The 21557-nt window shown below is 49.9% G+C and overlaps 1 protein-coding gene across 1 annotated transcript in view; it reads right to left on the bottom strand.

Annotated features, from left to right (window-relative positions):
• The window catches only part of LOC307199515 (ubiquitin-conjugating enzyme E2 E1), a 66698-nt gene that overhangs the window by 5937 nt on the left and 39204 nt on the right, over positions 1-21557 (bottom strand). Inside the window, exon 4 of the mRNA XM_079947457.1 lies at positions 17445-17577. Coding sequence (XP_079803583.1) covers positions 17445-17577 — 133 coding nt within the window. The remainder of the gene's footprint in view (positions 1-17444; positions 17578-21557) is intronic.

Here is a 21557-nt window from a genome sequence, read left to right as displayed (position 1 = left end):
CCTCCACCAGTCACTTACGGACCTACTGTTAAAACCGTGTTTATGGAAGACAGTCTTACTCGGCTACGAGTGATTGCCAAAGGAGAAGAAGAAATAAAATACACACAACTTAGATTTGACATGTTGTATTAGTGCTTCGTTAAGTGACTGGCTTTTATGTGCTTCGAAAGCCCGGCTCTCTAACCTATATAAAATGACTGGGTAATAGAATGTCTACAAACAGCATCTGTAGCGTGAGAAAATCCCAGACTGCTCCTTATTTTCCAGGGAAAGTCCTGGGTCTACGGAAGCCGTCCTGGTTTCTGATTTGATCCCAGAATGTCCCACTTTTCCTTAGGAAATCTCTGTTTTCATTGGAGAAATGTTGGACACTTTGGAGTTATGTGACCCCCTCACGAAGGAAATAAGTAACTGTACAACCTTTAGAAGACATCTGAAGGCAGCCCTGTATAGGGAAGGTTTTAAAAAAATGTTTTATTATGTTTTTCTATGTTGGAAGCTACCCAGAATAGAGGATGATGGTGATTGAATAGAACACACCTATTTTTCATCTGAGAATTGGAGGGTTATGTATTTATTACAAGTTAAAAATGGGAAAGCTACAATAGGTGCTTCTAAAATTCATGATTTTGTGACTCCAATACTGTACATGCAAATGTTGATGAAGTCTCTGGGTTCCTGCTATCCCCTACTTTACTGAAAAATCCCCAAACTTTACTGAAATACAGACCCTGCCCACATGGATCTTTGCTAAAGTGATTACTGAACTCTGCTCCAAATAGTGAAATTAAGTTTCATGTTTTGAACCCAGTATAATTTATGGAGCTATTACTAGTCTAATGGTTTTATCACCAGTGTGAGAACTATTATTCTTCCTTGGAAACTAATTAGAATAGTCACAAGAATAAGGCCGAGCATCAACATTAATGGCGAGTTGCTGCCCTCTTGTGCCAACTCTCTTTATTACATCAGATTTACACAGGTTTAAAAGGTGCACTGGGATTGCTGCAGCAATAATCTATCATTACTTTCCTCGGTTTCCGAGGCCGCAGAAGAACAACCATGTAATTTACAGTGCACCTATGCACCACATGCCTCCTGCAGACAGTTGCCTGATTAAAGAACAGAAATTGGTAACCTTTTTGCCACAAATGTCAACGTCCACGGGAGAATTTCTCATTAGACATTTCAAGCGCACTTTTCATTTTATCTGTCACATTTTACCACATTCTTCCTCCGGGGACTCGAGAGCAGGATACACGGCTTAATTTGTGCTCTTGTTTCTGAAGCAGCTAGTCTACATAGAGATGACAAAGTACAGAAATTGGAAGGCCGGGTAGCAAAGCGTCTGCCCACAAAAGGAACACTTGGCTCCTGCAGAAAAACTTGTGTGTGGGCTCAGACTGAGGCTTAGACATCACATAAATACGCATGCCTAAAACTATACATCTGTATCTGTATCTCTGTATCTATATATGACAGGCTGCATTGAATCTGGAGCACTCAGCAGATTCCTGTCTTAAGATGATTGTGATCTGCTGAATCTGGGATCCCTGCCAGTCACACCAGCTGCTGCAAAGGTGGAGGGAAGACGAAAAGTACCGTATTGGCTCAAATATAAGCCGCCCCTGCAAATAAGCCGCACCTTTAAAATTGAAGGGGGGAAAGAAAAAAAGACAAAAGCTGTGCTGCTTCCTGGGGGTGGGGGGAGCCGCGCTGCCTTGCCGCCTGTAAGGTTGCGAATGTAAGCCGAACTTTAACTTTTCACGGTCAGAATTGGGAGGGGGGAAAAGTGCGGCTTATATTCAGTCCAATATGGTAGTATGAGGAGCAGAAATGGGTGGGTAGTAAAAAGCTTGTTTGTTTCCCTCTCCCCTCCACTAACTGCATGCATGATGCCTGGTTTGCAATAAGTGGAGAAGTGTTATGTAACTCCAAACACACTTTCAAACTCCACAGTGGAAAAAGCCTTGAGTTTTTGTGGAGTGAGATGAAAGCACTCACGTCTTGCCTACTTCTGCATCCCCACCCAAGAAAAAGCCCCTGTAAAAAAAGTGTGTGTGGAGGGTGTGTGTATACTGTTAAATGCGTATGCCTGCAACACAGTTTGGGTTCCCTTAAAGCCTTAAGCGCTTCCTTGCACAGATGCCAGGAGTAGTCTACTCAAACATATGTGTCAGAGCTGCCTCCAGGTCCTAGCTCACAGAGGACCAACGCTAGGCTGTAGTTATGTACAAAAGTCTTTATTGAGATTCAGTCTCCATTTTAAAGCCGCAGCGTGCAGCTCTACGTCCCGACCTTAGACCGGCGAAGTCCTGTCTGAGTCTCCTCCCCCTCCACACCAGTTTAAGACTCTCGCTTTGCTCCACCTCTTCCTAAATTCCTTTCTCCTCTGGGCCCTCCTGCCCGCTAGGGTCTCATCCTTCCTGGACTCCTCTGACGCTGACCCTGACGATTCTTGCCCCTCCTTCCGGCGGGCTTTAGGACCTGGTTCCCTATCCGGGCTACCTTCTGTGCCGCTCGCCTGTACCTTTGAACTTGGCGCGCGCGCCCAGCCTGCAACTTTCCTCTTAACCGTTAACTCGCTCTCTGATGGAGGCGTGGTCCACCCTGACTCATCTTCTCTCGCTGGTGGTGCATGTGTGGGCTCTGACACCTGGAACTCCTCCCCCCCACTACGCTCTGGTGGGGAAGCTGGTCCTGATTTGCAACTGCTGCTCTGGGAGTCCCCGCTGGCCCCTTGCTTCTGGGGTGTCCCCCTTGGGTCGCCCCTTGTCCTGCCCATCGGCGCCCCCTTCTGTGAATCTTCCGATTCGCTGGAGAGGCTCATGGAATCTATCGAGCTGCTGTCATATTCTCCTACGCTGCCCTCGGATTGCTCCCCCTCGCTTTCCATCTCCTCTCCTCCCTGCGCTCCCGCTGAGTCCCTGACATCCATCCCCCCCTCGAAGCCCCCCCTTCCCCCCTCCCCCTCTTCTGGCGTGGGTTCCGGGTGCTCCAATGCTATGGGGGTGCCTGCCGGATACCGGTCTTCCCCCCTGGCATGCTGCCAGTCCGTGACGGGTACATCGACGTCGCTCTCCTCCGCTTCCATCTCGTTGCCGGCGTGCTCGAAACCAGGATCCTCCCCCAACCCGTCCATGCCCCCTTGTTCCCCCATTTCCTCTGGGTAGTCTGCGTGCCAGGGCCCTCTGAGCAGTCTCCTGCGCCACTCCTCCTCGGGTTGAGTGTCCCACCAATAAGAGCGCTCCGCACCCAAGTCTGAGACCGACCCCTCCGGCGAGGTAGTCTCTGGAACCGTCTCCTCAGCCGAGGAGAACCCCTGAAACGTACTGGCTGAGAGTGTGGGGGTGAAAAGATATTCATCAAAATAATCCTCCGGCATGGGCCTGTGTGGGAAGAGTGCGTGGAACTCGTCTTTGAGGTAGTGCTCCTCCACCGCATAGTACGGCACCCAGCTGTTGGCGCTGGCCGGGGCACCTTCCCTTGCGATGAGATATTCGACGCCCTCTTCCCCCCATCTCGAGTCCAAAATCTCCGTCACCTCGTTGAGTGGCCCCGCCATCGGCGACCCCCCTGTCATGGGTGCATCTCTAAGCGGACTGGGAGCTGTTCCTGGCTCCTGAAACCTGTGAGGTGCCTTGTAGGGCGTTAGCACCGATCTATGAAAGACCGGGTGCATTCTGGAACCCTCCGGTAGTGTCAAACGGAAAGCCACTGGGTTGATCTGTGCCTCGACTAGGTAAGGGCCCAACTGCTTGTGTCCTAGCTTCTTCTTAGCTAAGGATCTGGCCGGCACTGCCTGGGCCGCTAACCAGACCCAGTCCCCTACCCGTATGTCCTCCCCCACTCTTCTGTGTTTGTCTGCTTGCATCTTGTATACGTGTTTTGCTAGGTCTAACTGTCTACGGAGCTGTTCATGGACCTCCTGTAACTCCTCTGCCAATGCCTCTGCTCCCTGTGGCTCCCCCTCCCCCTCTTTCTCTAAGCCCGGGAAGGTCCTGGGATGTCGCCCGTGGTTGGCAAAAAACGGTGTCACCCCCGTGGACACGTGTTGTGTGTTGTTGTAGGCAAACTCGGCCAGGGGCAGATAGTCCACCCAGGTCGAGGGCTGCTGGTTGGCGTAATGTGGTGGGATAATGAGCAGCTTGTGCGTTAAAGCTGGATCCCTCAGAGCTCACTCTGTGTAGTGAAACCCTGCTTTGAGAAGAGCCCTTGAGCATGGCTCCCTCAGTCGCTGGTAGAATCTGACAGTGGGCGTTTGCGGAAACGTTTCCAACATAAGAGCTGTTTCACAGACATGCGCCTCCTGGATTCCCTGCGTGACAGCTTCCGGCGGGGGGTGGGAGTCCTTATGGGCTGTTCTGATACCTCCTCGCTGTTCTCACTGGAAGTATCCCAGAGCCTCCCCTCCGACTCCCTTTCCTTTGGAGCTCCCGCACTCCCCCTACTGGTTCCCTCTTCTCCTGAAGAAGAGGCTCTCCTATTCTGCTGAAGCCTTCTCACCACCTGTCCTTCCGATGGCAGTTCCCTGACATCCACCTCCCCCCCAGGGCCCCCTTCACCCCCTCCCGCCTCTTCTCCTACTGGCGGCGAGGACGGAAATCCCTGGAAGGAACTCCCCTCATCCTCCGAGGATTCAAACACTTCTAACCACGGCCTACCGCCTCTTTCCCCCTCTTCCTCTCCTTCGTCGGAATCTGTTTCCACCTCCACTTCCGACTCTGGGAACCCTTCAAATTCCCCTTCCTCATCTGTAGTCCCGAAGTGTTCCCTCCTAAACCTTGCCACTGGTTGTGGTTTACTTGGGAAACGCCGATGAAACGTTTCTATTAAAATCTGGTCCTTGACTTCCTCTGCCGGTACCCATGCGTTTTCTGACTCTTCCTCCCCCTCCCATTCTACCAAGTATTCCACCTGATTCCCCTTCCACCTGGAATCAATGATCCCTGCCACATCCATGTTGCGTTCTCTCTCTTCTATGACGGGTGTTCGGGTGACCTCCCTCTCACGTTCCCCCCACTCACACCCCTCTCTGTAGGGCGACAGTAATGACCTGTGAAATACTGGGTGCAATTTCATGTGACTGGGCAATCGGAGTTTGAATGCTACTGGGTTGACCTGCTGTATGACCTCAAAGGGTCCCAACCGTTTGGGTCTCAATTTCTTACACCCTCCCTTGAACGGCAGTCCTTGGGTGGATAGCCACACCCGGTTACCCACCCTTATGGTTTCGCCTTCCCTCCTATTTCTGTCAGCTTGCTTCTTATATTCTTCTTTGGCTTTCTCTAAGTTGAGTTGGAGCTGACGGTGGATCGCTTCCATCTCTTCAACAAAATTTTCCGCTGCAGGTACACTCCACCTTCCCCCGCCCTCTCCTGGAAACGCCCGAGGATGACACCCATAATTGGCTAGAAAGGGACTCATCCCTGTGGACGCGTTCTCCGCGTTGTTGTAGGCAAATTCTGCCAGAGGTAACCAGTCCACCCAATCAGTTTCTCTGTCCTTTACATAACACCTCAGATATTGTTGCAAAACCCCGTTTGCCCTTTCAGCTTGCCCATTTGTTTCTGGGTGCCTGGCGGTGGAAAAACTTACCTCCACATGCAACATGCTCATTAGTTTCCTCCAGAACCTAGAAGTAAATTGTTTTCCTCTGTCGCTCAAAACCCTCAAGGGGGCGCCATGCAACCTAAAAATGTGCTCCACAAACAACCTTGCGGTTTCTTCCGCTGTCACTGCATGTGAACAAGCTATGAAGTGGCACATCTTAGTTAGTAGATCTACCACCACCATGACCGCGGTTTTCCCTTTGGATCTCGGTAGATCGGTCATGAAGTCTATGGATACCATCTCCCATGGCCTTTCTGGGGTAGGTAAGGGTTCCAATAACCCCGCTGGCGCCAACCTCTCTCCCTTTGCTCTTTGGCACCTGTCGCATCCCCTGACATACTCCCGCACGTCCTCCCGCACCTTGGGCCACCAAAACTCCCTGGTAACCAACCACATGGTTTTGTGCTGCCCGAAGTGCCCGGCCGTGGGGCTGTCATGCAACTGCTTAAGCACTCGCCCTCTTAGTTCCCCACCTGGTATGTAGAGCGCCCCTTTGTAATATAGTTTTCCGTTCTTTTCCTCAAACCCCCCTGCGTTTTCACCTGTCTCCCTGAGTTCCCTAAGTTTCTCTTGGGCATATTCATCGTTTTCAATACCCTCTTCCAGTTCTCTTTGCCCCACCAATGCCGCCCCACAAACCCAGTGGTCCTCTGAGATGATATGTCTTTCTTCCGCCCCTCCTTCCCCCTCCAAGTACTCAGGTTTTCTGGAGAGAGCGTCCGCCCTGACATTCTCAGCCCCTGGCACGTAGCGAATCTCAAAATTGAACTTGGAGAACTCTTGCGCCCATCTTACTTGTCTCTGGTTCAACACTCGGGCTGTTCTCCAGTATTCTAGATTTTTGTGGTCTGTCCGTACTTGAACCTTGTGTTGCGCTCCAATCAACAGGTGTCTCCATCTCTTGAACGCTTCGTGGACAGCGAGTAATTCTCTGTCGTACACTGTATAATTCCTTTCAGACTTGTTCAATTTCCTCGAGAAGAAGGCACACGGCTTCCATTCCGACGTATTCGCTCCTGGCTGCAGAAGCACGGCCCCCACCGCTCTGTCAGACGCGTCGGTTTCCACCCTCATTGGCTGCTGCAGATCCACGTGTAAAAGTTGTTCTTCCGAAGCAAACGCCCTCTTTAAACTTTCGAAAGCTCGCTGCGCTTCTTCCGTCCAGACAAATTTCTTCTTACTGCTGAGACAATCCGTGATGGGGGCCGTTAAATGGGCGAAGTTCTTGATGAACTTCCGATAGAAGTTTCCGAACCCCAAAAACCTCTGCACATCTTTCTTAGTTTTCGGTGGCCTCCATTCCAGCACTGCTTGCACCTTGCTAGGATCCATGGCCAGCCCCTTGTCCGACAACCGGTACCCAAGGAATTCCACCTCCCTGGCGTGAAACTGACACTTCTCCAGTTTCACCCACAGCTGGTTTTCTTGCAGTTTGCTCAGTACTTCTCTTACGTCTCGCACATGCTGCTCTTCATTCTCTGAGTACACCAGCACATCGTCCAAGAACGCAGCGCAGTTCTTGTACAGCAATGGTCCTAGTACGTGATTAATAAATGATTGAAATACTGCGGAACCCGCCTGGAGGCCGAAAGGCATAACGCAGTACTCAAATGCCCCCAAGGGGGTGAACATAGTGGTTTTCCACTCATCTCCCTTTCTCATACGTATCAAGTTATACGCCCCCCTCAGGTCCAGCTTGGTAAAAATCTTCCCTTTTCTCACCCGGGTCAGAATGTCATCGATTCTGGGCATAGGGAAGGTCACGGGTTCGGACACTGCGTTTAGGGCCCTGAAATCCACAATTAATCTCGGTTTGTCCGAGTTTTTTTTGTCTACAAAGAACACTGGGCTACCCCCCACCGCTCGTGACTCCCTGATGAACCCACGCTTGAGGTTTTTGTCAATAAACTCCCTTAGCTCCTGCATCTCTCTGTCAGACATTGCATACACCTTGCCCACTGGCAATTGCGCTCCTGGAAGTAAGTTGATTTGGCAGTCAAAGGCTCTGTGCGGGGGTAGTTTATCTGCTTCCCTTTCGCTGAAGACGTCGGCAAAATCTGCATATTGTCGTGGTACCCTACCTTGTTCCATTGCTTCTATCTTTGCTAACGCGGCCTGAGTGCCTGCTTGGCCCCCTTTTTCTGTGCAGTGTCCCATACAATGTGCTGACCCAAAGGAAACCACTCTCTGATGCCATCCCACAAGCGGATCATGCAGCGCTAGCCAGCTCATCCCCAAAATGATGGGCGCTCCTCCCAACGTGGCTATATTAAACGCTATCCGTTCCGTGTGTCTTGCCACCCTCATTGTCATGGGGACCGTCTGCTGGTCTACTTCTCCCCCCAACAGCGCCCTCCCATCAATCGTGGTCACCTGCAGGGGATTTTTTAAAGGAATGGTTTGTATCTGATGGGCGGCTGCAAACTCCTTACTCATAAAGTTGCAGGAGCTGCCTGAGTCTAATAGCGCCTTCACTTTTAGTGGGTGTCCGTTTGCCAGCTCCAGCAATACCTCTATTACAAGAGCTGGTCTTGGGGGTTCTGGCGTGGGCACATTTACTGTTCCTTGGCCTGGCTGCTGTGCCCCGTCGGTGGCAGCCAGGCGTTGGCTTTTACTTGCTCCTTAGCTCCTTCTCCCTCCTCCCCAACAGCTCCCGCCATTCCTTGCCATTCCTTTCTTTGCGGACAAACTCTGGCAAAATGACCTGGCTGTTGGCAGAGAAAACATTTCTTGGCGCCTTTCCCCTCCTTCTTCCGCCCTTCACTGGGGTTTGAAATTGCGCGCGCGCGCGCTGTTCCGATTTCCATCGGCTCTGCTGGCAGAGAAGGCTGCTCTGGCATCTCTGGAATGCGGAAATCCCTCCAACGCTCCCCTTTCCCTTCCCGCTTCTCCAAGGCTCTGGCCTCCTGGCGTGAGCCTATGGCCAGCGCTGATTTAGTCAGAAGGTCCATAGACTCCGCCCTGGGCCCCCGGGAAAGTTCGTCTTTCACTGCCGAAGATAGTCCTTCTTCGAACAGCATTTGTATCGGTTCCGCTGACAAATCCCATCCTAATTTATGGATCAACATGGTGAACTCAGTCCAGTACTCACGGACAGATCGGTTCCCTTGTTTACACGCCATTAACTGCCTGCGCGCCACTCCCTGCTCAATCTCGCTGGAAAACATCAGATCCATGGCGCGAAAAAACTTCCTTGTGTCCCTTAGGGCTTCATTATTGGCTGCCATTAGTGGCCTCACCCAATCTCGGGCTGTGCCTTCGAGATGCCCAATCACAAAACCAACCCTCGAATCCTCATCAGGAAAATCATCAAACTGCAGATTGAGGGCATATTGCATCTCTGTCCTGAAGGCTTGATAATTCCTGGGATCACCCCCAAACTTCTGCACCAGTCCTGGCACTTTCCTCGAGAGCTGGGCGGCTTTCCCCTTTTCTGCATCATGAGCCCTCCTCTCCTCCAGCCTCGCCGTTTGCAGAGCTAACTGTACCTCCAACATCCTGTACCTTTCTTCCAGGCTATGACCGGCTGCAGCTGCTCCCCCATCTCCGCCTCCGGCTGGGTTGCTCATGATGCCTCTCTTTGCACAAGCTGCTTTCAGGGACTGTCAGATTGCTGTGGTGGGATAATGAGCAGCTTGTGCGTTAAAGCTGGATCCCTCAGAGCTCACTCTGTGTAGTGAAACCCTGCTTTGAGAAGAGCCCTTGAGCATGGCTCCCTCAGTCGCTGGTAGAATCTGACAGTGGGCGTTTGCGGAAACGTTTCCAACATAAGAGCTGTTTCACAGACATGCGCCTCCTGGATTCCCTGCGTGACAGCTTCCGGCGGGGGGTGGGAGTCCTTATGGGCTGTTCTGATACCTCCTCGCTGTTCTCACTGGAAGTATCCCAGAGCCTCCCCTCCGACTCCCTTTCCTTTGGAGCTCCCGCACTCCCCCTACTGGTTCCCTCTTCTCCTGAAGAAGAGGCTCTCCTATTCTGCTGAAGCCTTCTCACCACCTGTCCTTCCGATGGCAGTTCCCTGACACGTAACATCTCAGGTACTGCTGCATGACGGCGTTGACCCTCTCCGCTTGTCCGTTGGTCTGCGGGTGTCTTGCCGACGCTAGGTTGACCTTGACGTTCAGGATTCCCATCAGCTTCCGCCAGAAACTCGAGATGAACTGGCGCCCCCTGTCGGACAGGATAGACCGTGGCAGGCCGTGCACCTTGAACACGTGGTCTATGAACAGCTTGGCTGTCTGTTCCGCTGTGGCCACCTTCGCGCAAGGAATGAAGTGCGCCATCTTGGTGAACATGTCGACTACCACGAGTACTGCTGTTTTGCCCCTCGAGCTGGGCAGGTCAGTGACAAAGTCCAAGGCTACCCTCTCCCACGGTTCGGACGGAGTCTGTAGCGGTTCTAACAGTCCCGCCGGCGGTCTGTGTACTGGCTTGGCCCTTTGGCAGGTGTCGCACCTCGTGACGTAATCCGCGACTTCTCCCCGCATCTTGGGCCACCAAAAGTCTCTGGCTACTAATTCCACTGTCTTTTCCTTGCCGAAATGTCCGGCGCTGGGTGCGTCGTGTAGCTGTTGCAGTACTGTCGCGCGGAGTTCATCTCCCGGTACGTAGATGGCCCCCTTGCGGAGGAGCAGTCCGTCGCGTATCTGGAACTCGTCGTCCTTTGCCGTGCCGCTGCGCACCTCCTCCATCTTGGAGCGCACGAAGGAATCTGTTAGCAGCTCGCGCCGTATCGCTTCCAGGTCTACTGTGGCAGAAGCGCATGCCCACGCCTTGGGTGCGAAAATGTGTTTGGCCGCTACCGGTGCTGCTTCCTCCAGATACTGCGGCTTCCTGGATAGCGCATCAGCCATGACGTTGTTGTCTCCGGGGATATATTCTATCCTGAAGTCGAAATCCGCAAAGAACTCCGCCCAGCGGATGTGTCTCTGGTTCAGGAACCGCGCCGTGCGCCAGTACTCCAGGTTCTTATGGTCCGTGCGAACTTGCACCGTGTGTTTGGCTCCGATGAGGAAGTGCCGCCACGCCTTGAATGCTGCATGAATGGCCAGCAACTCTCTGTCCCAGATGGTGTAGTTCTGCTCCGACTTGCTGAGTTTCCTGGAGTAGAAAGCACACGGCCTCCAATCCCCTTGCGGGTCTCGCTGCAACAGGACTGCCCCCACGGCTCTGTCGGAGGCATCCGTCTCCACCCTCATGGGCTTGCTGGGGTTCACATGCAGCAGTTGTTCCTCGGAAGCAAAAAGACGCTTGAGTTTCTGAAAGGACTGCTCCGCCTGCTCCGTCCAGATGAACTTCTTCTTCTTGGAGCTGAGGGTGTCCGTGATGGCCGCCGTCTGCATAGCGAAACCCTTGATGAACTTGCGATAAAAGTTAGCAAAGCCGACAAACCTCTGGACCTCCTTCCGATTGCGCGGGCTCTTCCAGTCCAGTACTGATCGTACCTTGGCACTGTCCATGGCGATTCCCTTGTCGGACAGCTTGTAGCCCAGGAAATCCACCTCCGTCATGTCGAACTGGCATTTCTCCAGCTTGGCGTAAAGCCTGTGCTCCCGTAGTCTTTGCAGGACTTCCTTGACATCTCCCTCGTGAGCCTCCTGCGATTCCGAGAAGATCAGAATGTCGTCCAGGAAGCAGACACACTTCTTGTAGAGGAGCCCCGCTAACACGTGATGCATGAATGCTTGGAAGCAGTGGGAGCCATTTTGTAAACCGAAAGGCATAACCCTATACTCATAGGTGCCCAAGGGCGTGAACATGGCCGTCTTCCACTCGTCGCCCTCCCGCATGCGTATAAGATTGTACGCCCCTCGTAGATCCAGCTTGGTGAAGATGCGTCCCTTCCTCACCGTCGCGAGCAAGTCGTCGATCTTGGGCATCGGGAAAGCCGTGGGCTTGGTTTTCGAATTTAAAATTCTGAAATCAACTACAAGCCTCTTCTGGGGCGTGTCCTTCTTCTTCACAAAGAACACAGGACTGCCCCCCACTGCTTTGGATTCTCGGATGAATCCCCGCTTCAAATTGTGATCTATGAACTCCCTGAGCTCTTGCAGTTCGTCTTCAGACATGGAATACAGTTTTCCGGTCGGCAGCGTTGCCCCCGGCAGGAGGTCAATCTTGCAGTCGTAGGGTCTGTGGGGAGGCAGCTTGTCCGCTTCCTTCTCGCAGAAGACCTCCAAAAACGCCTTGTACTTGTCGGGTACCGCTTGCAGCATGCCCAGTTGTAGCTGTGGGTCATCCTCTTGCCCCTCGTCCTCCTGGTTAGTCATGATGCAATGTTCTGCGCAGTAGGAGGAGCAGAAGGTCAATTTACGCTGGTACCATGCCAATGCCGGGCTGTGCCTGTCCAACCAGCTCATGCCCAACACTATGGGCGTGTCTGACAGTTGGGTGACGTTGAAGCTGATGACTTCGCGGTGATTTCCAATGCGCATCACCATTGGCGGCGTTTGCTGTACCACCTGTCCCCCCAGCAATTCTCTTCCATCGACTGTCACTACTTTCAGGGGCATCGTGGCAGGCAGGAGCGCTATGCTATGTTGCTTGATGAAATCCACCCCCATAAAGTCTGCATTGCTACCAGAGTCAATGGTAATAGGCACTTCCATGGTGAGCCCATTGGGAAGCTGGAGTGTTGCGGTGAGCTGCACCACTGGTTTGGGCGGGAGGGGGTCTGTGGGCTGTAAGATTCCTGGGAACTGCTTTACTGATTCGTCTGGCTGGGCCCCAGCGGCTCTGCTTCCAGCCAGACTTCGTCGTTTCCCTGCTGTGGTTCCCTCTGCTGAACTGCTTCTGTTACTTTTGCTGAGGCTGCATTGTGCTTGTGGAGCCTCTGGGGGCACTCTTTTGCCATATGCTGAGCACTTTCGCAGATGTAACACTTCCTGTTCCCTCTAGGAGGCTTCACCTTGGCTGCTCCTGGTGTGAGGGCTCTGGTCGCTGACTGAGCCTTGGCACCACCTATCTCCATCGGCTCCTCTCCCCCTCCCAGTGGAGGCGTGGATTGAGCGCGCGCTGAGTCTCTGGGAAAGAAAGGAGGTGCCCTTGCTGGCGTGCGTCCCCAACGCCCTTCATCTTTGCTCCAGGGACGTTCTTCCAGCCGCACCCCAATCGTCAGCGCCTTCTGGACCACTTCTTGAGTGCTCCGTGGCCTCTCCCCCCTTGCGATTTCGTCTTTCACAGCCCCGTTGAGCCCCTCCCAGAACAGGTCCCTGACGGACGCTGAGTCCTTTTCCCATCCCAGCGCGTTGACCAATGCAAAAAAGCGGGAATGATATTGCCTTACAGTGGCTCTGCCTTGTTTCAGACCGTGAATCTCTCTTCTAGCGACATCCACATCTATCTCTGATAAAAAACAAGCGTCCATCGCCTTAATGAAGGCTTTTGCGTTTTGGAGGGCTGGATCATTATCTCTCCACAGATTGCGCAACCACGCTTTAGCTTCTCCATGGAGATGCGTTAGTATGAAGCCTACTTTCTCCTGCTCATCTCTAAAGTCCTTCTCCAGCAACTTTAGCGCAAAAACTACGTCTGCTCTGAAGTTAGGATATTGCTGCAGACTCCCATCGAAATGCGACACCAGGCTCCCCCCTCTCTTCCCGAGCCCGATCCCTTCGGATTTGGCTGCCGGTGGCCCCTGTTTAGTCAACATTTCCAACCTGTTTTGCAGATCCTTGCAGACAGCATCTGATTCCTCTTCTCTCCTCCTTGCCGCTCGTATTTCTGCGTTAAGTTGTACCACTGCTTCTTGCAAAGCTGCCAGTCGTTCTTCTGTAGTCATCTTGTGCTGCTTTTGTGAGCTCGCGAAGCACCAATCTTCGCCCCTCGCTGCGTCCTCTCACGTTGCGAGGTTCTTTGAAATTTGAGACAGGACTTACTGTCAGAGCTGCCTCCAGGTCCCAGCTCACAGAGGACCAACGCTAGGCTGTAGTTATGTACAAAAGTCTTTATTGAGATTCAGTCTCCATTTTAAAGCCGCAGCGTGCAGCTCTACGTCCCGACCTTAGACCGGCGAAGTCCTGTCTGAGTCTCCTCCCCCTCCACACCAGTTTAAGACTCTCGCTTTGCTCCACCTCTTCCTAAATTCCTTTCTCCTCTGGGCCCTCCTGCCCGCTAGGGTCTCATCCTTCCTGGACTCCTCTGACGCTGACCCTGACGATTCTTGCCCCTCCTTCCGGCGGGCTTTAGGACCTGGTTCCCTATCCGGGCTACCTTCTGTGCCGCTCGCCTGTACCTTTGAACTTGGCGCGCGCGCCCAGCCTGCAACTTTCCTCTTAACCGTTAACTCGCTCTCTGATGGAGGCGTGGTCCACCCTGACTCATCTTCTCTCGCTGGTGGTGCATGTGTGGGCTCTGACACCTGGAACTCCTCCCCCCCACTACGCTCTGGTGGGGAAGCTGGTCCTGATTTGCAACTGCTGCTCTGGGAGTCCCCGCTGGCCCCTTGCTTCTGGGGTGTCCCCCTTGGGTCGCCCCTTGTCCTGCCCATCGGCGCCCCCTTCTGTGAATCTTCCGATTCGCTGGAGAGGCTCATGGAATCTATCGAGCTGCTGTCATATTCTCCTACGCTGCCCTCGGATTGCTCCCCCTCGCTTTCCATCTCCTCTCCTCCCTGCGCTCCCGCTGAGTCCCTGACAATATGCTTGGGGGTAATGTGCAATACATGTAACATGAAACTAAACTGGATGACGTTGTCTGGAATAAGTCTCCTAGAAACTGCATTAAGTGCGCAAAAGTATTTTTATGCGCTACAATGAAGTTGTCAGATATCCAGAAAGTTCCTATCATGGTCCAGTCTCCAGGCTAACTTTGATTCTGGATGTACTGTGTCCAAGAATAGAATAGCTCAACTGTCAAGATCTCCCAGCACTCAAAACATACCTCCAATATCTCTCCTCTCCCGTTGGGATAGCTCAGTCCGTAAAGCATGAGTCTCTTAACCTCAGGGATGTGGGTTTGAGCCCCACTTTGGTCAAAAGATTACTACAATTCTAAGAAGGTAGTTTACCTGTCTGCAGAGGTGAGCAGGAGCAGCACATCCCATTTCACTGCTTGCCACCCCGCCCCCACACCACTGGCAAAGAATTTCAGGAGAGAGGGCAAGATCTCACCCAAAATTGACTCCGGGGGCGGGGTGCCGTCTCAGAGACTTCTGTCACCTGAGGTTCAAAGTTTACTTATTTCTGTCTTGAGACTTAGCTAGATTAGTAAAGAAAAAACACTTTATATGAATTATAACACGGTGACACCTGATGGCGCTGTGGAGCCTTGTCTTTTGCCAGTGGGATTTCCCTTTATGAAGTTTACAGCGTGTTTAACTGAATCACTTTTTTAATGTGTCTAGATCCAACCTTGGTTTCTGAAGTATGGTAAGATTCCTGGAAGGTTGCAGAAGGCCGAGGAAAAATCTACATAGAAAATGATTTCAATGTCACACATGGAATACTTCCCATCTCATGCAGCAGAAGACATTTGTGTGAGAATTTAAGAATCCCGATTTAGAACAAATTGGGGTTGGAGGGAGAATACAGCAAAGATTATAATCCAGTATTTCGTTATACCACGAGGACACCAGAAAACATTAATAAAATTAGGATTAACTAAAAATTTAAAAGCCTTTTGCTAAATTAGGTCTTCTTAACTGAGTAAATCATTTATCGAGTGCTGTGTTTTATTGACCAGGCAACTGCATTTTCAAAGGCAATTAACAAGATACATCGTTTTAGAGCGCAGCTATTTCAGAGCTTATGAAGAAGCTTGGGATCCTAATAGATGAAGCGCACTGTTTAAATGCTTTTTATAGCACTATTGTAAACAACAGTTTAAAAATAAAATGAAAAACTAGAGTTCAGAGCATTTGAAAGGGATTTTTTTGTTTTTTTTTATAAAAATCATTTTTGTGAAATATCAGTGAACTTGTTTTAGAGGCACAAACTGAATAGAAAGATTACAAAAGTAGTCAACAACAACAAGTTATTGCTGTTTGTAAGTAACATATAAGCAGTTTTTGTCTGACTTGAACTATGGAACTGGATCTTTGCCTGCCAAACCTATTGGAATTATAGAAAAGATGTCTTCCAAAAGGTGAAATATGTTAGTGAATAAGACAGCAGAAAATATATATTAAGCCGCAACAGAAATAATAAATGGAAAAATACCGGAATGTGAGGGTAGCGAAGTGCTTTGTAGTTATAGAAGGCTAAATCCATCTTTGCTGTTAAAGCAAAGAGGAAGAAAACACAAAACAAAATGGCACATCACGGGTAATCTAACATCTCAAAACACCTTCATGCCGCCACGGTCCCACGTTGTCCGATATGGCAAGCGAAGGGTACAATGGTCCTGTGTGAGTGTATGGAGGCGGTTGGAGGATGGATGACGGCTAACAGATTGAGGTTGAATCCTGACAAGACAGAAGTACTGTTCTTGGGGGACAGGGGGCAGGTGGGTGTGGGGGACTCCCTGGTCCTGAATGGGGCAACATGCAGCCTGGGAGTCACTGTGGACTCACAGCTGTCCATGGAGGCGCAGGTCAATTCTGTGTCCAGGGCAGCTGTCTACCAGCTCCATCTGGGACACAGGCTGAGACCCTACCTGCCCCCAGACTGTCTTGCCAGAGTGGTGCATGCTCTAGTTATCTCTCGCTGGGACTATTGCAATGTCCTCTATGTGGGGCCAGCTTTGAAGGTGACCCAGAAACTACAACTAATCCAGAAGGCGGCAGCTAGACTGGTGACTGGGAGCAGCCGCCGAGACCACATTACACCGTTCTTGAAAGACCTACATTGGCTCCCAGTACGTTTCCGAGCACAATTCAAAGAGCTGGTGCTGACCTTTAAAGCCCTAAACGGCCTTGGTCCAGTATACCTGAAGGAGCGTCTCCACCCCCATCATTCAGCCTGGACACTGAGGTCCAGCTCCAAGGGCCTTCTGGCGGTTCCCTCCCTGCGAGAAGTGAGGTTACAAGGAACCAGGCAGAGGGCCTTCTTGGTAGTGGTGCCCGCCCTGTGGAACACCCTCCCATCAGATATCAAGGAAATAAACTATCTGACATTTAGAAGACATCTGAAGGCAATCCTGTTTAGGGAAGTTTTTAATGTTTGATGATGTTTTATATATTCTGTTGGGAGCCGCCCAGAGTGGCTGGGGAAACCCAGCCAGATGGGCGGGGTATAAATAATAAATAAATTATTTATTCTTATTATTATTATTACTACATACCTGCCTTCCCGAAGACAGCACCTGTGGCCACCGCAAACTCTTATGGGACCCCCTCCAGTGACATAAACCCGTACGCCACATTTTTTATTAAGGTGTATTGTAAGGAGAGGAAGGGACGCGGGTGGCGCTGTGGGTTAAACCACAGAGCCTAGGACTTGCCGATCAGAAGGCTGACGGTTCGAATCCCTGCGATGAGGTGAGCTCCCGTTGCTCTGTCCCTGCTCCTGCCAACCTAGCAGTTCGAAAGCACGTCAAAGTGCAAGTAGATAAATAGGTACCGCTCCGACGGGAAGGTAAACGGCGTTACCATGTGGTGCTCTGGTTCACCAGAAGCGGCTTAGTCATGCTGGCCACATAACCCAGAAGCTGTACACCGGCTCCCTCGACCAATAAAGTGAGATGAGCGCTGCAACCCCAGTGTCGGTCACGACTGGACCTAATGGTCAGGGTCCCTTTACCTTTAAGGAAAGAGGTGGCCTTCAGCCACTCACTCACTTTCTCAGAATGCCCTCTGATCCCCAGAGATATTATGAATACCTGTTTACCGTAGATCAACAAGTGGGAGCATCACACACTGGAAGCAAACATTAACTGTGCATCGCTTTTCTTACCTTTGGAGGCTTGAAAGGGTATTCTGGTGTAAATGTGATATCGAGGAAGAAAACTCCGCCTTCGTATACTGAGCCCGGAGGGCCTAAGATAGTCGATCTCCATTCATAGATGTTGTCACCCTTGGGGCCAGCACTGTGAAGTCACAAGGGGGGAAAGGAGACCTTTACAGAGATTTGCCTCTAATATTTAAGAAAAACAGTTCAATTTCCGCAAGGATATGCAGGATATAAAATTAAGGCTGTAATACAGGCAATGACAACAGTGTAGGGCACGGCTTGCAGGAAGATTTCATCTAAGCAGATTTTAGCTGTGGTGATGTTGAAGATGGAAGAGCAGGGAAATATTGCTGCTCCCATGAGCATAGTCAGGATTTATGTTGGTGGGGGGCAGAACCAAGCTGTTAGTTAAGTATTCTTATTTATTGACTTAATTTGGGGGAGGCAGCTGCCCCCCCCTTATGCTCATGGCTCCTCCTTCAAAGTAAGTAAAAGGCACAGGGACAAGTGATTTAAGTATTCAGCAGCACAAACCATCAGCAAAACATACAATTTTCAGAAGTTTTGCTTTGTGGGATAGAGAACTATTACTTTCTATGTGAACAGATAATATAAAACAACAACACTTCTCTATTTCCCCAAGAGAACAAAAATGAACACCCAGTATGATTTTCCCCAAGCCAATAAATAGCAGAGCAGTGAAGAAAACAAACAAAAAACCCACACCTACTTGCTGCCAGATCCTAAACCTCTTAAGAAATTAAAACACCACCTAAAGAGCAAATAGGAGGCTTGGCAATTTTGCTTCCACTGAGTACATACTATCCTAAAAAGTTATCGTTGTTGCCGCTGTATTTATGAATTGCCTTTCACATATGTACCAAATAAATTAACAAGTATACACTTTTAAAAAAATTAAATACACCCACTCCTCAGGACAGGCTTAAAATCAGAATCCATGCTAATGGGTTAATGAATTAAGATGCAAGCTGAGAAATTTTTAGGCATTTGAAGCGGTAAATTAGCGAGTGAAGCTTTTCCCATCAGTGGGATGTAATAATGATGGGAGAAGCTTCACATTCTGGATTTCCTCCCATCACATATAGACACTGCCATCCCTTGGCACAGGAAGACAGAGGCCAAGTAACAATAACAAATTGTTGATTGTTTGCATTTCTTTCCTATGTAGCATGATGGAACTCATGGAGGCATGCATGGGGTTTCTGTTAGCACTGACCAAACAAAGCAAGATTGGTGCTTCATGCACCTTCATCATCAAAATCATTGATTTATACCCAGCCCATCTGGCTGGGTTTCCCCAGCCACTCTGGGCGGCTTCCAACAAAATATTAAAATACAGTAAAACATCAAATATCAAAAACTTCCCTAAACAGGGCTGCCTTCAGGTGTCTTGTAAAAGTCAGATAGTTGTTTATTTCCTTGACATCTGATGGAAGGGCGTTCCACAAAGGCAGGCGCCACTACCAAGAAGGCTCTCTGCCTGGTTTCCTGTAGCTTTGCTTCTCGCAGTGAGGGAACCACCAGAAGGCCCTCGGAGCTAGACCTCAGTGTCCAGGCTGAATGATGGGGGTGGAGACGCTCCTTCGGGTATACTGGGCTGAGGCTGCTTAGGGCTTTAAAGGTCAGCACCACCACTCTGAATTGTGCTCAGAAATATACTGGGAGCCAATGTAGGTCTTTCAGGACCGGTGTTATATGGTCTCAGCAGCCACTCCCAGTCACCAGTCTAGCTGCCGCATTCTGGATTAGTTGTAGTTTCCGGGTCACCTTCAAAGGTAGCCCCATGTAGAGCGCATTGCAGTAGTCCAAGCGGGAGATAACTAGAGCATGCACCACTCTGGCAAGACAGTCTGCAGGCAGATAGGGTCTCAGCCTGCGTCCCAGATGGAGCTGGTAGACAGCTGCCCTGGACACAGAATTGACTTGCACCTCCATGGACAGCTGTGAGTCCAGAATGATTCCCAGGCTACGCACCTGGTCCTTCAGGGGCACAGTTACCCCATTCAGGACCAGGGAGTCCTTCAGACTATGGACCAAGAGTACTTTATAGAGGAAGTATGAGGAGAGCTGCAACGCAGAAGCACCAACTTACAGGCTGAACATACATTTTTGAAATGGAGCACAACAGCTAAGATACAGTCATACCTCAGCTTACAGACACTTCAGTTGTGTGTTTTTGGGTTACGCCTTGCACCGAACCCAGAAGTACCGGAATGGGTTACTTCCGGGTTCCGGCACTCGCGCATGCGCAGGAACACTAAATTACGCTTTGCGCATGCGCAGAAGCACCAAATCACGATCCGCGCATGCACAGACACAGCACTGCGGGTTGCAAACGTGCCTCCCGCACGGATCACGTTCGCAACCCGAGTATCCACTGTACTTTACTTTCAATAGCCTTCCCTCTCTTGAAAACTTCACAGTGAAATCAAGCTTGGAACATCCTTTCCCCATGTACCCCAAAGACTCATGATACTCCGCATCTCTCCGTTAATTATTTCTCTGCGTCTTGTTCCAGATCTATATACTCTCTGAAGTTACTGGAGATGTAATGGGCTGTATACATTACTTTACTTGCACGATCAGCCTTGACAGACACCAGGGCTAGCTGTGTAAACTTGTTGAGAAACAGCTCTCTTGAGTACCCTTAGCCAACAGTCCAAGGAATCGTGTAAATGGGATTCTGCTGAATACTACTACCATTGCCTCAAACTGAATTAGGGAACCATCTCCCGATGGAACTACAGTGTGGAACAAGTATTTGCAATTCATTAATACCAATCCAGTGCAGCTACATGAAAACTGGGACTGTCAACAGGGACTCTTAACTTAATGCACAAGGGAACTTGACTACCCCCCCTCCATGCTGTCACTTTTCTGTGGACCTGTTTTAGACAGTTTCTAGTTGCCAAAAGCAAAGCATTCCCAACTGAATAATGTTACTGCAATAAATATGGTCAATTATCTCTCACATCTAAATCAGAGTCCATTTCCAAAAAGCGGGAGATCCACGGTGGCCATAAAAAGGTATGTGTCTGTGTGTGTGTGTGTGTGTGTGTGTGTGTGTGTATAGTAATATTTTAAATTTGATTTTACAAGCATAGAATTATAACAATACCAAATGAATATCCACATTTGGAATACTATATTACCTCTCCACAGCACGTTAAAATCAAATCAGACAACAAAAAGAAACTGAGAAATCAGAGTTCAAATCCATAATCAACTACACATTTAGCAGGTATATTTTGATGAAAGTTCTTCAGTTGCAAATGGGAGTATGGGCTATCTATGTAGCAGGGCATTAAAAATACTCTGCATGCTGAAAGAATTACAAAAAACAAAACTATTTCTCATCAAAATGAGCAATGAGCAAAGGTCTGTCTGTTTTGCCTAGTTCCTATCTATCGTCCACATAAAATTTATGACTTCAAACTTAAAAATGAAAAGAATGGAATAAGGATATGCATATATGGGCATACCATGTAGAACCACTAATATTCACATTAAAAGCTACCACGGTATTTAACTTTTTTTTGTTTCAAATCCTTTGATAGCATAGGTGAGGAAACTTTTTTCCTGTTGCGGGCTACAGAATTGGGGGCCACATGTTGGAGATGTCCAGGGCTGAAGCCAAAAGTGGGAGGAGAACCCCACTTTCTTTCTCTGCCCCTCTCTTTCCCCCCATTCCCCACCCCCAGCACCTGCATGGAATTTGCCTGCCCGTGGTACTCGGGCCGAAGGCTGTTCACCCTTTAATGAAATAGCTGCTTTATTGAAAAAAGCAATAGTATTTCCGCTGAGTGTCACCAGGCTATCTGTAGCAGACACATTAAAATGACACCGTAGGTGAGGCATTAGAGATATTCTGGTAAATCCATGCAGATAATCCATTTCACATGAGATTATGTAGACACATGAATACAAAATTATACCTTTAGGAGCTTCAGTCATTACACTCAAGTTAAGCTGAATGTGCCATACTATCACATTTCTATCAAGCTGTCAAACACATGGCCAACTTAGAGAAAACTAAAGTATTAAAGCCAAAAAAAGAAAGCTAACGTCTATTGTACTTTACGGCAGCTGTCAAAT

The sequence above is a fragment of the Podarcis cretensis genome (assembly GCF_951804945.1).
Source record: "Podarcis cretensis genome assembly, chromosome: 12".
NCBI classification, from domain to species: Eukaryota; Metazoa; Chordata; class Lepidosauria; order Squamata; family Lacertidae; genus Podarcis; species Podarcis cretensis.
The sequence above is the reverse complement of the archived record's forward strand: the minus strand, read 5'-3'. Positions and strand labels throughout refer to the sequence as shown.